We start from the raw sequence: 16,480 nt of genomic DNA, 5'->3' as shown, positions 1-16,480 counted from the left end.
CAGGCTTATGTCAATGCAACCAGTTGTGCTGCACACCCAGGAATCCTTTCCAGCTGAAATCCAGGCTGAAATCCTCCTCCCGTGGAGTCCCACGTGTTGTCATGGATAACAGCACAGAGGCAGCACCGACATCCCTGTGCCACGTCCTTGCACTCCTCTGGGTGGGAAAAGCCCACTCAATATTCAGCGCATCCAAACCGTCTCTTGTACCTGAGCTGCAGCTCTGCTGCTCTGCAGAGCAACGCAGGCTCCAATGCAAGCACTGCCTGTATCCCCAGCACAGCTGCTCCCCATGAAGAGCTGGGTGCTTCAACGCTGTGTCCATGTGGCTCTGGGCTCTGCCATGGCACCACGTCCTGCCTCGCTCCTAAGCTCACCTGGCTCCTCTTGCTGGGCTCCGTGCTGCCCTCCCGGCTGCTTCCCCCGGGCTTTACATCTGCCTGTGGCTCATTGGGAAGCACTCACGTTTTTAGGCAACGTTAAAGCAATTACAGGCATCAAAGCCACACGGTGCTGGTGGAGGTGCCGTCAGACACACAGGGAGCAGCGCCCCGTCAGCTCTGTGCTCTCTGAACTCAGAGCCACCCGTGTTGGGAGAGGGGCAGAACAGCTGGGTTGGAAGGGTCCTGGAAGGTCACAGAGCACAGACAGGTTGGAAGGGTCCTTGAAGGTCACAGACAGGTTGGGTTGGAAGGGGCCCCCAGCCCCCCCGCCATTGGCTGAGTGCCCCCCGCCAGCACAGGACACCCAGAGCCCCTCCCGTGGCCTCAGGCACCTCCAGGGATGGGCAGCACTGCTGCAGTTTGGGCTCCGTGTGTCTCAGTGTCCCACTGCCCCGGGCAGGGCCGTCCCCGCCGCCCCTCGTGGTCCCCACGCACCCACAGGAGCCCCACAGCCCCTCCTGGCACAAGCAGCCGTGTTGGAATGGGGCACACTGCAGTTCTGAGGGCCCAACTGGAGCACGCCCACCCCCAGCCTCACGTCTTCATCACAAGATCGTTCCATTTCCATAGAAACGGCAGAATTAGAGACTTGGATTTAAAGCCAATTACCAACGCGGGCACGCAGCGGCTGAGCCCAACGCTGTGCCATCCCTGCCCTCACAGCTCCCAGCCCACAGCCTCCACGGCCACACTCCAGCGCTGACCCCATCACTGCAGAGGGAGTGGGCAGCCGGGTGACAGCACTAATGGCAGCGCACCGCATGCTCTGCTGCCCTCTGCACCTTATCCAGCACCTCACCCGTGCCATGGGGCTGCTGGCTGCCCCGGAGCTGCTGGGTGCCCACCAGCCCCACTGCTACGCCCACACCCCCAGCTCTGCTCAGCACTGCCCCATCCCAGGGCAGCTGCCCCCCCTCACACTGCGGGGCCCCATCATCCTCCCCACGGCGCCATGAGGCCCCGTGCAGGTACTGCCCACCTGGGACTCCGTGCAAACCAGGACGTCGTTAAGCACGCACTCATTTTAGCACGCTGCCTTGGCTGGGAGCCCTGCACTGCGCAGCAGCAGCAGCACGAGGAGCTCAAGGAGAGGAGGGCACAGGGCAGCAGCACAGCTCTGCACGGAGCCATGGGGACCCCCGGGACACCTCTAGCCCCACCTCTACCACAGCAAAACCAAGGGCAGCAATGGGGCTGAAGACTCAAAGCTCAGAGGCCATTAACACCCAAATGCCAAAAAAGGGTAAGAAAAGGCAAAAGAAAAGAGGAGGAAACAGATGTCGGCGAGATGTTGGGCAAAGGAAGTGCCAAAATTGGTGTAGGAAGCTGAAAAGTTTGGGGGGAAACAGAGCCCACAACAATGGCCAGCAGGAAGCAGCAGCCCCACAGATGGACATGGGGAAGCACTGAGCGGATGGTGGGGATGGGCAGACAGAGCTCTGTGCACAAACAGCCCCAAAGCTGCACAGAGTTCCATGTCTGCAGCTGGAGAGAGGACAGAGTCATGAGAACAGAGCTTCAAATCCAAAGACACGAGTGGATGGATGGATGGATGGATGGATGGATGGATGGATGGATGGATGGATGGATGGGATGTTCTCAGATGAAGAAGCTGACAGAAGAGACAGCCCACCCGCACCCCGTTACCCCGCACTGCCTTCAGATCCCCTGCAAAGTCAGGGCAAGGATTCACTGCAACTGCTGTTCACAGAAACAGAAGTTTGGGTTTGGAGCTGAGCTCGGCCTCAGACGTGCTTCAGCTGCAGCTGATAAAGGCAGCTCTGTGTGTGGGGGGAGATGAGGCCGCCATCCAACACTGCCCCACTGATCAGCACTGAGCACAGAGCTGTGGGTGCTCCATCCCCAGAGGTGCCCGAGGCCACGCACAGCATCCCAGAGCTGCAGGGGGTGGCAGGACCCCTGGAGCTCCCCCACTGCATCCCCCACAGCAGCTGCACAGCACCCAGGGGGGCTGGGGATCTCCAGAGGAGACTCCCCCACCTCTCTGGGCTCTGTTCCAGGGCTCTGCCACCCTCTCAGCACAGAAATTGCTCCTCACATTCAGACGGAACTCCCTGGGCTGCACTCTGTGCCCGCTGCTCCTCGTCCCGACGTTGGGCAGCACCAAACTGAGCCCGGCCCCCTCCCCCTGGTCCCCTCCCTTCAGACACCCATCAGCACTGCTCAGAGATCCCCCTCAGCCTTCTCTCCTCCATGTGCACAGCCTGGAGCTCTCAGTCTGCCCCATTCAGGAGGTGCTCCAGGTCCCACCGCCCCACAGCCCTCCACATCTTCCATCCATCTGGATCTGGGCAGCCCCACACTGTGCACAGCACCCCTGATGTGACCCCCAGGGCAGAGCAGAAGAACATGGTGCAGCCTCAGCCCGCAGCCACAGCTCTACACGTGTCAGTCCCTATCACTGCCCAGCCAGCATCCACCTCCCTGCAGCTTCCCAGCATGGACCTCAGAGCAGACGGGGGCTGAGTGAGCCCCTCCACAGCCACTGAGGGTGGATGTCAGGGGGAAGTTGTGTACTGTGAGAGTGGGGAGGTGCTGGAACAGCTGCCCAGAGGCTGTGGATGCCCCGTCCATCCCTGGAGGTGTTGAAGGCCAGGTTGGATGGGGCCCTGGGCTGCTCTGAAATGGGGAGGTTGGTGGCCCTGCCTGTGGGGGGGGGTTGGAGCTTCGTGATCCTTGGGGTCCCTTCCAACCCGGGCCATTCATTGACTCTGATTTCCAACACGCCCAACTCCCTGCACTGCTGCTGCTCTGCTGTACCCGTCCTGCAGCGCTCCCAGCCCCCCCAGCAGTGGGTCAGGTGGTGGCAGCACAGAGAAGGGCCGTCCTGCAGTGCAGGAAGGAGGGCAGCCCACAGCCCGCAGCACGAGCTTATTGGAAGCAGACCTGCAACAACAGCATCGCTGGGAGCTGGCAGGTCCTCAAAGCTGATGGAACAACCAGAAACCATCTCAGCGCAAAGGAACACGAGTGTGGTGAGAGCCCCATTTGGAGAGCTGGCCCGGCTCCTCGCTGCGCTCAGACACGGGACGCTGCGTGCGCACAGAGTGCCAATTAGGTCACATTAACCAGGATAAATAGGAAAGAGTGGCATCGGTCCATGACTGAGCTCAGGAGAGCTACGACAAGGAAGAGACAGCGAGGAGCAAAGGCCGGGTTCATCCTCATGTGGGTGAGTTACAGCTGTTGGAACAGGGCACGTTGCTCTGCCTGGCGGCACCAGCAGCACTGCACCAAAACCCCAAACTTTGGGGTATGAAGCAGCAACATCAGACTGTGATGGACTGACCCTGCAAAGCAGCTCCCAGCTCCCGGGGGGGAACTGCACCCACCTCCAAAGCCACCGTGGGATGAACCTCCTGCAGGCGGCTGTGCTGGGAGCTGTGGGTGCTGAGCAGGGATAACTGCACTCAGTGCAGTGAGCAGCAGTACCCCAGTGGGATTAAAGCCCATGGACAGCTGTGGGCTGCACTGCTGGCACTCCGGGGATCAGCACTGCCAGCTGCCAGCCCTGCCGCCCCCTCCTCTCCCTTCGCTGCCCCCTCCTCTCCCTTCACGCTCCTCCCGGCCCCGTGTGCTCATTTCGTTGCTGCTCTGCCGATGACTCAGTTCTGCCATTCTGCTCCCAGGGCGGCTCTGCCCAAAGCCAAACCCAAACCCATTGCTCCCCTCCAGCTCTCCGGCAGCGTGTCCCAGCTGCAGCCCAGCAGTGCACGGAGCCGCCGGGACCACGCATGGAGCTGCCAGCCCTGCACAGCTGGGATCCTCCTTCACTGCATGAACCACAGCTGCCTGTCCCCACCCCACACCTGACCCCAGCAGCTCCATCCTTTGCTGCCACGGCCGACCCCTCTCCCTCCCGGCCATGGCAGATCCCCACATCCAGCTGCTCAGTTCCAAGCGCTCACCTCTCTGTGTTCCCCCATTTGTGGTCAGTGCCACAATGGAGCTGTAGGAACAGCCTGAAATCCGTTCTGCCACCTCAGTGTGACCCAACCCATGTGCTCCTGCTCCAACAGGGGCATTGGAATAGGTGATCTTCCCAGGTCCCTTCCAACCCTGACACTGTGATTTTCCAGGGGTTAACGAAGGGCTCCCTGCTGGGAAATGACCCAACGCAGGCAGAAAACAACAGCAGGATGCAGGTGGGCGATGGCTGCACTGTGTGACGGCTTTGGGACCCATCAGCACAGCCAGCACGTGAGATGGAGCCGAGCGGCACACACAGACCTGCAGGAGCACAGGAGCAGCAGCGGGGCTCCAGCACAGCCCTGCAGCGCCACGACCAGCGGATTTCATCACATGCAGATTAACAGGGAGGAACCAGCCCAGACGGCCCCTGGGGCAGCAGCTTCCGTGACTCACAGCACCAGAGGCTGCAGAGCCGCCGTGCAGCCCCCGGCACAGCCTGCAATCACAGCCTGCAATCACAGCCTGCAATCACAGCCTGCAATCACAGCCTGCAATCACAGCCTGCACCGGCCTCAGCAGCACCTCTGTGCATCCCCTCTGCTCTGCTCTGCTCTGCTCTGCCTGGCTGCACCAACCTTTCAGCAGGCAGGTGGGCTGTGAACTGATGGTGCATTTGATCCCTCCTGCCCTGGAAGTCTCCATGGCATCAACCCTGCGCTCGCAGCACCCACCTGGACCCACGTGCCCAGCAATGCCCCGAGCATCACAAGGGCAGCTGGGACGAAATGGAAGCTCTGGCCACGTTCTGGCAGAGCGCAGCCAGCAGAAATAGGCCAGACGTGCTGAGTTCCCTCCGTGCAGCTGCTGAGCGGGAGGCTCCGGCTGGCCAAGTCCTGGAGGAGGGATTTAGAAGCAGACACTGAAGTAGGAAGGTGAGATCACGAACAGAAACAGCGCAGCTTCTTCCCAGCAAGGGATGCGACTGCAGCACGACGCTGCCGGCGGGGGCTGAGAGCTCTGCACAGCGCGAGGTGCACGGCAGCTCCTGCCTCTCCATCTCTAGCAGTTCTGCCTTCACATCAACCCCTCTGCAGAGCCCTCCTTGCTCACAGGCGCTGCCCACGGCTCCTTCCCTCCCCACTAGCTGTGGTCACAGATCAGCACGGCAGATGCTGCTCCTGGTCAGTGGCACAGACAGCAGCTCCTCCCCTGCCCTGCACTGCCAGCCCGGGGTGGGTGCAGCCTTCCTCCCCATCCTGCCCAGCTCCAGAGCACGGCACTGCCCGCGGCTCTCAGAGATCAGACCTGCAGCCAGGAGCTACGGGCAGCTCCTGCAACAGCCACAGAGTCACAGCATGGCCCAGGTTGGAAAGGAGCTCACAGATCACGAGCCTCCAGCCCTGCAGCAGCACAGTAAGAGCTGCGAGCTGCCTGTCACCAGCACAAATCAGCAGCACTCAGTACAAGCGGCCCATTCTGCCCTCCCACCCATCCCTGCCTGCGTGTCACCACCTCTTCGCTCAGCCCACGTGGTGTTGGTGCAGTGACTGACTGCCTCCTGATCAGCCCGAGTGGGAGAGCTGGGGCTGACCATGGGCCACACTGCAGCAGAACGCAGCACTCAGTGCTGCCATGCTCTGCTGGGCTCTGCTGGGCTCTGCTGGGCTCTGCTGGACTCAAGCACCACGAGGTTGCAGCACAGCCCCAGCACACAGCGCTGCATCCCATGGCTCCATCACCATGCCAGCATCCCTCAGCCCTGCCACCCCCACCCCCCCACTTCACTGCTGCCACTTTCCCTCCCATCTCCATCACCCACAGTGCTGAGAAGCATCTCCTGCTTCTCCGACTCCCACCCTCATCCTGCGCTGGGAGCTGAGTGAGGACCAGCCCCACGTGTGCACATCATCCCCAGCGCAGGGCTGGGTGGGTGAGGAGCCCCATCCTGCTCCAGCTCCACCGCTCCCACCCCATCCAGCTGCATCCAAATGGTGTCAGCCATCAGAAAGAGGCAGGAAGAGACGCCTTCCATCGGACCCAGCGGCTCTAAGAGCACCAGAGGAGCATGTCCTGCTGCAGTGCCAGCTCTCAGAGATGCCCAGTGGGTGCTGCTGACCCGCAGTGAGATGGACACAGCTCCTGCAATGAGCAGCCCTGCATCACAGCTGCATCTCAGCGCGGTGCCTCGGCTGCACGCCCTGCACGGACCCACCTGCACAGCGAGGCTCCAGCTGCCCTCACTTCCATGGAGGGCTCACAGAGAGACAACGCTGGGAAGAGTCCCCTCCATCCCACAGCAGCTCCATCCCAGCTCTCACTGCTGCCCACCTCCTCAGCTCCAACACTCCATGCACACACAGGCCTCCGTGCAACGCTCCCCTGCACCACTCTCCCATGCATTGCAGCCTACAGCCGGGTCCTGCCCCCCGCAGCACCCCCCACCTCCCCACCACTACACATGGTCACTTCAGAAGGTCCATGTCTATGAAATAAGCTCAGTGCTGTGCAGACCCTGTTCTAATTGCAAGCCCTATCTGTGTTCCACTCCGCGTTCCCCCATTGGAGGTGGTGTTGCTCAGGCAGGGGCTGCCCCACTGCACCGTGCTGTGCTTCGTTGTGCTTCATGCAGCCACACAAATGCCCAGCACAGCTCTGCTGTCTGCGATGCAGTGAGGGAGCAGCCCATAAGGGCAGAGCTTCCTGCAGCCCCAGCACTACCCAAACACGAGCAGCAGCCACGAGCAGCACTGGGGCTCAGCCATAGGGACACAGCCGGGCCCGTCAGCCCGTGTGCCCACCGGGCCCCGGCCCACACCTCCTCCCCTTCCGGAAAGGAAGCAGCTGCCCATAAACAGGAGCAGGAGAGCAGGAAGGAGTTCGGCCAGTTCCAGCACTTGGCTCTGCAGGTGTGAGCGGTAACATCAGCATCGCATCCACAGCACGGAGCGGCCACTGCAGCCCCGAGCGAGGAGGGCAAACAGCAGCCAGCGGTTCGGCCACGGGACACGGAGCCGGGGGTCGGAACCGCGACCCTTTTGTACCGCAGCTCCATCACAGCGCCGTGAGCCAGCGACACCAGCCGCCGTGCTCCAACTCAGCGCACACTGCACTCAGTGCCCCGGTCGGAGCCGCTGCCACCCGCGGCCACGGGCTGAGAGCAGGTCGGGCTACGGGCAGGACGGGCTGAGCATCCCGCAGCAGGTCGGGCTGAGCATCCTCCCGCAGCAGGTCGGGCTGAGCATCCCGCAGCAGGACGGGCTGAGCATCCCGCAGCAGGTCGGGCTGAGCATCCCGCAGCAGGACGGGCTGAGCATCCCGCACAGGTCGGGCTGAGCATCCCGCAGCAGGACGGGCTGAGCATCCCGCTGCAGGTCGGGCTGAGCATCCCGCAGCAGGATGGGATCAGCATCCCGCACAGGTCGGGCTGAGCATCCCGCACAGGACGGGCTGAGCATCCCGCACAGGTCGGGCTGAGCATCCCGCACAGGTCGGGCTGAGCATCCCGCAGCAGGTCGGGCTGAACATCCCGCAGCAGGTCGGGCTGAGCATCCTCCCGCAGCAGCAGCGCGCAGTGCGGGATGCGGGGTTGCTAAGAGACGCAGCGCGGCGCGCGCATGTCCGGCCCAGCAATGTTTACATCCTGAAGGACACTCGGGGGTTGGGGGTGGGGGTGGGGGCCCGTCCCGACCCCTCCCCTGACCCCACGTCCCGCCTCCAGCCCGGGATCGCGCCCGTCGCGCCCCCCCCCTCGTGCCGTTCAGCCCCGGCCTCTGCGGCAGAACCTCGTGGAGCGATGGCAGAGGTGGGGGAGCCCCCGGAGCCCCCCCCGCTTCTCTGGGTTTTCCATCTCCGCACGCCGAGCCCTTTGTTCCCGCACCGCAGGACGGACGGACCCATCCCGGGACCCACGAACCGTCAGCCCGTCCGTCCGTCCGTCCCGCAGATCCGTCCCGCCTCCCCTCCCCCCACCCCCGGCCCAGAACGGACGCAGCCGCCGGGATTCGGTGCTGGGTCGGGGCCGCCGCATCGCACGCACCTCCCCGCAGCACCGCGCCGGGACAGCGGCGGTTCGTTGCGGTGCCCGCCCGGTGCGGCCGCTCCGTCGCTCCGGCCCGACGGCGACCCGCGACCTTCCGGGCCGACCGACACGTGCGGGCAGCGCCCGACCCCCCCCACCCGTCAGCCCCCCCCAGCCCCCCCAGCCCCCCAGCCCGCTCCTCCCCGCCCTCCGGCCGTTCCGCCGCATCGCATCGCATCGCTCCCCGCCCGCATCGCTCCGCCGGACGCGCCCGGCCCGACCCGCACGGCCGCCCCGCAGCCCCGCACCCCGCACCGCCCCCGCGGGCCGCAGTGCCGGGGGCGGCCGCTGCCGCAGGGCCGGGGCGCAGCGCGCTGGGACAAAGGGCGGCGCGGTTCGGTTCGGCCCGGCTCGGTTCGGCCCGGCTCGGTTCGGCCCGGCTCGGTTCGGTTCGGTTCGGTTCGGCCCGGCTCGGTTCGGCCCGCTCACCCTCGATGGAGATGACGTGCTCGCGGATCTGGCTCTGCAGCGCCAGGTCCTCCACGCGCTCGATGAGGTCGTAGATGGCGTAGATGTTGGGGTGCACCGACTCGAAGCGGCCGATCTCGGCGCGGATGGCGGCCGAGTTGGACAGCCCGAACTGCGGCGGCGGCGGCCCGCCCGGCTGCGGGCCCGACGGTCCGGGCACCGGCACCGGCACCGGCACGGGGCCGCCGGGCGCCGCCAGGCTCTGCTGCTGCGGGCTCTGCCCGGCGCCGCCCGCGAAGTTCATGGCGCCGGTCAGCGCGGGGCCGCCGGGATCCGCTGCATGGCCGCGCTCTGCCGGGATGCGGCTCTCGGCCGCCCCCGCCGCTCCGCTCCGCTCCGCTCCCCGCCGGCAGCGCCCGCGTCAGCGCCGCCCCCGCCTCGAACGTCAGCGCCGCGCGGAGCGGCCCCGGGGCGGGGACGGGAGGGGACGGGAGGGGGCGGCGGGGGCCGGGACGGGGCCGGGGGGTGCGGGGGGTGCGGGGTCCTGAGCCGGACCGAGGCCTCCGGGCGGCCCCGCGATGACCGACACCCCGCCGTGTCCCCGCTATGGGCCCCGAACGGTGCCGGTGTTCCCGCTATGGGCCGGGTCCTGCCCAGCCTGGGCCGGGCTGCCCGAGGAGGCTGTGGGTGCCCCATCCCTGCAGGCATTAAATGGAACGAGGAGGCTGTGGATGCCCCATCCCTGCAGGCATTAAATGGAACGAGGAGGCTGTGGGTGCCCCATCCCTGCAGGCATTAAATGGAACGAGGAGGCTGTGGGTGCCCCATCCCTGCAGGCATTAAATGGAACGAGGAGGCTGTGGGTGCCCCATCCCTGCAGCCATTCAAGGTCAGGCTGGATGTGGCTCTGTGCAGCCCGGGCTGCTGGTTGTGACCCTGCACATAACAGGGGTTGGGATGGATGAGCACTGTGGGCCTGTGCAGCCCAGGCCGAGGGAACCGGCCCCTCAGCGCCGGGAGCTCCGTGGGGCTGCGCCATGGGGCGCTCAGCGGGATCTGAGGACGGGAAAAACTGCTGCGCAAAGCAGCTGAGAGGGAGGAGGTGAGAAAACGCAGAGCGAGGATCCCGCAGCCCTCGATGTCGGTGCACGAGGGGCTGCAGGCTCAGAGCAGCAGCTCCCCGCAGCACAGAGCGGGCTGTTGGAACAGTCCGGACCCCGCAGCCATGGGCACAGCGCCGGGGCAGCGCCCCAAGGGGGAGCCCCGCGGTACCGAGCTGAGCTGGGGCAGCGCTCGGGGAGCTGCGGCCATGGGGAGCCCCCGAGGGTCCGTTTGGGAAGGACCCCCCCCCTCCCTCTGCTCCTCACTCCTCATCCTGCCGGCAGCAGACACTAAATCCCATCTGCCCCCCGGGATCTTCTGCCCTCGGCCGATCTCCCATCTCAGCCCATCTCCGTCTCCTGCCTTCCCCACCCCCAGGAGGGGCAGTGGCCGTTTGGGGCGCTCAGCAGGTGTTGGGGTGGCTGCAGGACGGCCCCCCCCACCCTCTGCCTCCCTCTTTTGGCCTGGGCATGTTCCTCCGGAGCTCCACAGCCCCGCACTGTGGCTGAGGATGGGGCCCCTCGGGGTCCCCCTGGTCCCCCCCGTCCCAGCAGGGCCCCCCAGAGCACAGTGGGGTGGGAGACCCCCAAGGAGGGGGAGCCCGCGGCCGCTGTCCCGGTGCAGGGCTGCGCAGTGCATGGCACCGTGATGGTTCCTCCCCATCCCTGCCCACTGCGAGCACTTATTTGGAAAACAATAAAGCCTTTTCTGGGGTCATGATGAAAGCTTTCAGAAACCCACGTGCTGAGCTGTGCTGAGCTGTGCTGAGCTGTGCTGACGGGCAGCCTCACCTGTGTGTGTTTGTGCTTTCAGAGCCCTCTCGGTGGATCTGAGTCACTATTCTGTTTACAAAAGCCTCTGACTCTTCCCAGCGTCACATTTAACCCTGCCCGCTCCTGGCTGGGTTGATGCATTTGCCCCAGGGCGAGCAGCAGTGCGTGTCCGTCAGCATGTGATGAGTGCTGCCAGAGCTGCTGCAGCTCCGTGAGCAAATCCTGAGCTCCCGAGGCTGTGGAGCTGAGGCAGCAGCTTTGCTGTGTTAATAAACGCACTTTCATAGGCAGGTACACACATACAGTGCTTTGCTTTTCGTTCCTTCCAACCCCACCATCCTATGGCTCTATGATCATTAAGGACCCTTCCAACCCACCATCCTATGGCTCTATGATCATTAAAATCCTTCCAACCCACCATCCTATGGCTCTATGATCATTAAGGATCCATCCAACCCACCATCCTATGGCTCTATGATCATTAAGGACCCTTCCAACCCACCATCCTATGGCTCTGTGATCATTAAGGATCCATCCAACCCCACCGTTCTGTGTTTCTATGACCTCAAGGTCCCTTCCAACCCAACCATTCAATCCCTCTATGATTCAAAGCCCTGATTTACAAACCAGAGGCAGAATCAATGGGAAGAGGAGCGTGTCTCAGTGCTGCGCCATCACCTCCACCCCCAGTGCTGGGTGTTCCCAGTGCTTTCAGCTTCCCGTGTCACTTTTCTGCTCACCATCCATCCTAATGCTCAGTGCTCTCTGCTTGCAGTCGGTCCATACACACACTGAAGGACCATCGTGGTGCGGCAGTGGGGACGTGCTGGGTGGGCACGGTGGGGGTGGGCTGCGTTGGACACGGGGATCTCAGCGATCTCCAACCTTAATGTTTTTATGGGCCCAGGATTCACACTGCTGCCCTGCCGGCCGCGCTGCTGTGCCCCGTGCTGGCTGTGCACACCCCCGTGTGGGCCCAGCAGGATCGTTACCGGCCCGGTGGGGCCGTCACACGCAGCCCCGCCGCCGGGTCCCGGCTCTGGCGCCGAGGATCCGGATGCAGCTCAAACACACAGCGGCGGAACTCGGCGTGTTGTGCATCGCCCTCAGCGCGGAGCTGCTGCCGGCTGCGCTGCAGGCGGGGTCCCATGGTGGGAGCCCAGGAAGGAGCAGCAGAGCCCCACTGCGGGGCTGGGGGGGCGGCGCTGCTGTCCCCGCTCCGTCACCGGAGCATCCCGCTCATCACGTGCAGCCGCTCCTCACTGACGTTATCGGCACCCGGAGCGGCAGATGACGGCCGTGATCTGATGGAGCCGCCCCCAGCGCTCACAGCCACGGGAACAGCGCTGCACCCCCACCGGGACCCCGCATGGCCCGGCATCACGGCCCGGCATCACGGCCCGGTATCACGGCCCGGCATCACGGCCCGGTATCACGGCCTGGCATCACGGCCCGGCATCACGGCCCGGTATCACGGCCCGGCACCGAGCCGTGTGACTGCAGGGAAGGCTCCGTGCACGCACAGCTCCGCTGCTCCCTGTCCCCGCTGCTGCTGCTGCCAGCGCACGGATGATTCACGCCCCGCTCTGTGTCAGCAGGAGCTGAGCTCCTCGATTTGCATCTTGCAGCAGCTCTGCGAGCAACGGGACCAGCAGGAAAAGCGTCTGGGAGAGGAGTGAGCACGGTGTGAGCAGTGCACGGTGCAATGGCTGCAGGTGAGAGCAGCGGGGCTGGAGCTGAGAACAACACAACCCCACCGGAACAAAGCACAGCGGGGCACAGCTGTGACCCCCGTTAAAGGCACAGCGGTGTATGTGTGTGTGCCGTACACTGTGGGCTCCAGTGCTGGGTGGGCAGCGGGCTCAGACCTGCAGCATCCCGTCTGCGGGGGGCAGCGGCCCATGGCAGGGTGGGCATTGAGGTCCCTTCCAACACAGCCGTGCTGTGTTCCTATATCCCAACACAGCCGAGGTGTGAAGGGGAGGGAGGAGGGCAGCACCCAGCCCCACACAGAGCCTTCATTCCTCGGCATCTCCTCAGTCCCACCGTGTGAGGCATTACCTGGGAGCCACCGTGGAACTGCTGCACACAACATCCATGGATCCCACAGGAAAGAAAGAAAAAGGAGTGGGACGATAAACAGCAATTAGAGTGCAGCCAGAGCAAAGCAGAGCTCTTGGCAAGCCAGTCCCATCCGTGTAACATGTATTTAAATAGTCAAAGCATTCATCTCCCTGGCAATGAGCTGCAGCCCCAAGTGCGGGCTTTGCTCGAAACCCAGGCAGGGTTTGGGAGCTGCACGTTATGCAGACGTGGTGCAGAGCTGCCCGGGATGGAAGCTGGCACTGCAGCCACTGCATGGGGCTGCGTGGGGCTGCATGGCGAGGGAGCAGCACAGCACGGAGCTGAGGGGGGTTTGCTCTCATAACCCCTCCCAGTGTGTGCAAATCAAAGCAGGAGCTTCTCCGGATCAGCTGATTCCTCCTTTCCATCCCGGCCCCCCTCCATTCCCAGCCCTCCCCACACTCATCCTGCAGGCAGTGCAGGCTCTGCTCCATCTGCAGCCACCCACACTGCAGGGCCGCTCTCACACCCGCTCCACTCACAGCCCAGCTCTGCTGCTCCTGATTGCAGCACCCCCACTCAGCCATACACCCATAGCAGTGCCATACACCCCATAGCAGTGCCATACACCCCATAGCAGTGCCATGCACCCCATAGCAGTGCCATACACCCCATAGCAGTGCCATACACCCCATTACAGTGCCATACACCCCATAGCAGTGCCATACACCCCATTACAGTGCCATACACCCCATAGCAGTGCCATACACCCCATAGCAGTGTCATACACCCCACAGCAGTGCCATACACCCCATAGCAGTGCCATACACCCCATAGCAGTGCCATACACCCATAGCAGTGCCATACACCCCATAGCAGTGCCATATACACCCCATAGCAGTGCCATACATCCTATTACATTGCCATACACCCATAGCAGTGCCATACACACCCCATAGCAGTGCCATACACACCCCATAGCAGTGCCATACACACCCCATAGCAGTGCCATACACCCCATTACAGTGCCATACACCCCATAGCAGTGCCATACACACCCCACAGCAGTGCCATACACCCCATAGCAGTGCCATACACCCCATAGCACTGTCATACACCCCATTACAGTGCCATACACCCCATAGCAGTGCCATACACCCATAGCAGTGCCATACACCCATAGCAGTGCCATACACCCCATAGCAGTGCCATACACCCCATAGCACTGTCATACACCCCATAGCAGTGCCATACACCCATAGCAGTGCCATACACCCATAGCAGTGCCATACACCCCATAGCAGTGCCATACACCCCATAGCAGTGCCATACACCCCATAGCAGTGCCATACACCCATATTAGTGCCATACACCCATATTAGTGCCATACACACCCCATATTAGTGCCATACTCTACACATTACGGTGCCATACACTGCAATGTACATTACGGTGCCATACCCCCGTTCCCATCTCACACCCCGTGGCATCGCTCCGCCATTGGCTCACGCAGCTCACGGAAGTGACGTCATCCCACGGACTACATTTCCCAGCATGTCCTGCAACTCCACGCATGCGCCATGACGCACTTCCTGGTTGACCGTTTCCCGGCAGCCCCCGCGCTGGCCTCCGTCTCCCATCGTGCCCCGCGCGGCCGGAAGCGGAAGCGTGTCCCCGCGGAGCGATGGCGGCCGGTGAGTGGGCCGGGCGCGGGGCGGGGTTGGGGTTGCGGCCTGGCTCCGGGCCTGGCTCCGCTGTGTTTGGCCGCGGCCCGTGGTGCTGACGGCGGCACCGGGTGCCCGCAGGTCGGTAGTGGCCGCCATGGCGCTGATCGAAGGGGTGGGCGACGAGGTGACGGCGCTGTTCGCGCTGCTGCTGGCGGTGGCGGTGCTGGCCTTGGCCTGGGCCTCCACTCGCGCCCCCGAGCCCGCCCCGCCGCCCCGCGCCGCCCCCCCGGTGCACAACGAGGAGCAGCCGAGCGGAGCCACCGAGCACAGCGAGCAGCACAAGGCACCGGGAACGGGCGGGGCGGGGACTGACGGAGCGGGAGGGGCGGCGCTGCGGGAGCGGGGCGGGACCAGGGGAGCGCAGCACAGCACGGCGGGAGCCACGGGGGGCGGCACCGCGGAGCACGGCATGGTGCTCAGATTGAAGTTCCTCAACGACACCGAGCGGGTGGCCACCGTGCGGCCCGGGGACACCGTGGGGGCGTTAAAGAGGTGAGAGGGGGGCGGGGAGACCGGGCGGGGAGCGGGGGGGGGACGGCACAGGGACACGGGGGGAGCATGAGAACGGGACGTGAGCGGGGAGGGACAACGTGCGGGAACGGAGCTGTGGGAGATGAGCCACGGTGACACCTGGGAACGGGCTGGGACACGGGGAGAGATGGAGGTGACATGGGGACAGCGGGGCATGGAGTGGGACACAGCATGGGACGGGCAGAGAGATGTTATAGGGGACGGGAACACGTGGGTGGGAGCATGAGAACACGGGGTGAGCTGCGGGTGGGAGCACGGGGACACTGAGAGCTGCGGGAACGGGCTGGGACAGGGGTAAGTGACTGTGAGGGGGGGGACAGTGCTGGGGCTGCAAGTTGAGCTGCGGGCACATGGGACATGGCGGGTCATTGCGGGACATGGCGGGTCATTGTGGGTCATTGTGGGTCATTGCGGGTCATTGCGGGTCATTGCGGGTCATTGCGGGTTGCGGTGGTTCCGGGTGCAGGGTCAGTGCCATCCGTGTGATGTGACTCATCCTGTCCCATCCTGCAGGGCCTATTTCCCCGGGCAGGAGCAGCAGGTCCGACTCATCTACCAGGGGCAGCTGCTTCGTGACGACGCCCAGAGCCTGGCAGCCCTTCACCTGGCTCCCAACAGCGTCCTGCACTGCCACATCTCCCAGCACGGCCCCCCCCCCGCCCCCTCGGGGCCCCGCGCGTCCCACGCCGACCCGGTGCACGCGGCGCTGAACGTGGGCAGCCTGCTGCTGCCGCTGCTGGTTGTTCTGCTGGCCGTGCTGTGGTACTTCCAGCTGCAATACCGCCACGTCTTCACCGCCACCGCCACCACCTTCCTGGCCGGGCTCACGCTGCTCTTCAGCTTCATGGCCTTCACCATGTACCGCAGATAGCGCCGCACACACCGGATCCTCCCCCCCCTCCGGCCCGTTGCGGTTCCCGGGTTCTGTCCCCGCTGCCGAACTCATCCCGGTGCTGCGGGGGGCGCTCACGGAGCGGCACGGCCCCGTATGGCCGTATCGGTGTGTGTGTGTGTGTGTCCCCGCACCGCCCGGTACCGCAGCCGCATGATCGGGCCGAGGCACCGAGCCGCACCGGGGGAACCGGGAGCTCCCGGTGCCCCCTGCCCGCAGCTGCCGGGCCGCGCTCGGGGCCGGCCCCGCGTCCGTGCCGTGAGCGAGCGGCGACCGGGATGTTTTAACATTAAAGAGGAACAAAACTGTGATGCTGCAAAGGACGCGGGGGGTGTGTGCGGGGGGCGGGGCCTCAGGGAGAGGGGGCGGGGCTTATGGGATATGGGCGGGGCTTAGAATGGATATGGGCGGGGTTTAGTGCATGTGGGCGGGGCTTGCAGCTCGGCCCCGCCCTGCCATGCGCTCTGGGCTGCGCTCGGAGCCCCGTGTCCAGCGGTGCAGCACTGCGCATGCGCCTGCGGTCCCGGCCC

At 64.4% G+C, this 16,480-nt stretch overlaps 2 protein-coding genes across 3 annotated transcripts in view; one reads left to right on the top strand and one right to left on the bottom strand.

Annotated features, from left to right (window-relative positions):
- The window catches only part of AGAP3 (ArfGAP with GTPase domain, ankyrin repeat and PH domain 3), a 68,789-nt gene extending 59,623 nt beyond the window's left edge, over window positions 1-9,166 (bottom strand). For both annotated transcript variants that reach the window (XM_015852790.3, XM_032442758.2), the window contains exon 1: window positions 8,884-9,166. In XM_015852790.3, coding sequence (XP_015708276.2) covers window positions 8,884-9,166 — 283 coding nt within the window. The remainder of the gene's footprint in view (window positions 1-8,883) is intronic.
- Window positions 9,167-14,359: 5,193 nt separating this feature from the next.
- On the top strand, window positions 14,360-16,261 carry TMUB1 (transmembrane and ubiquitin like domain containing 1). The gene is made up of 3 exons (XM_015852792.2): window positions 14,360-14,494; window positions 14,606-15,019; window positions 15,572-16,261. Exons 2-3 carry the CDS (start codon window positions 14,622-14,624, stop codon window positions 15,927-15,929), a joined length of 756 nt encoding a protein of 251 aa, XP_015708278.2. The 5' UTR covers window positions 14,360-14,494; window positions 14,606-14,621; the 3' UTR covers window positions 15,930-16,261.
- Window positions 16,262-16,480: the final 219 nt, after the last annotated feature.

This window comes from Coturnix japonica, chromosome 2, assembly GCF_054131305.1.
Source record: "Coturnix japonica strain WE chromosome 2, WE-NBRP24, whole genome shotgun sequence".
In the NCBI taxonomy this organism is placed as follows: domain Eukaryota; kingdom Metazoa; phylum Chordata; class Aves; order Galliformes; family Phasianidae; genus Coturnix; species Coturnix japonica.
Note: the sequence above shows the minus strand (reverse complement) of the source record. Positions and strands in the feature narration are given on the sequence as shown.

What these genes read in the sequence shown, in the direction of transcription:
- TMUB1 (XM_015852792.2), top strand. Translation starts at nt 14,622, where the DNA reads ATGGCGCTGATCGAAGGGGTGGGCGACGAGGTGACGGCGCTGTTCGCG. An exon ending in ACCGTGGGGGCGTTAAAGAG is followed by an intron (nt 15,020 to 15,571) that starts GTGAGAGGGGGG and finishes CCCATCCTGCAG; the next exon opens with GGCCTATTTCCCCGGGCAGG.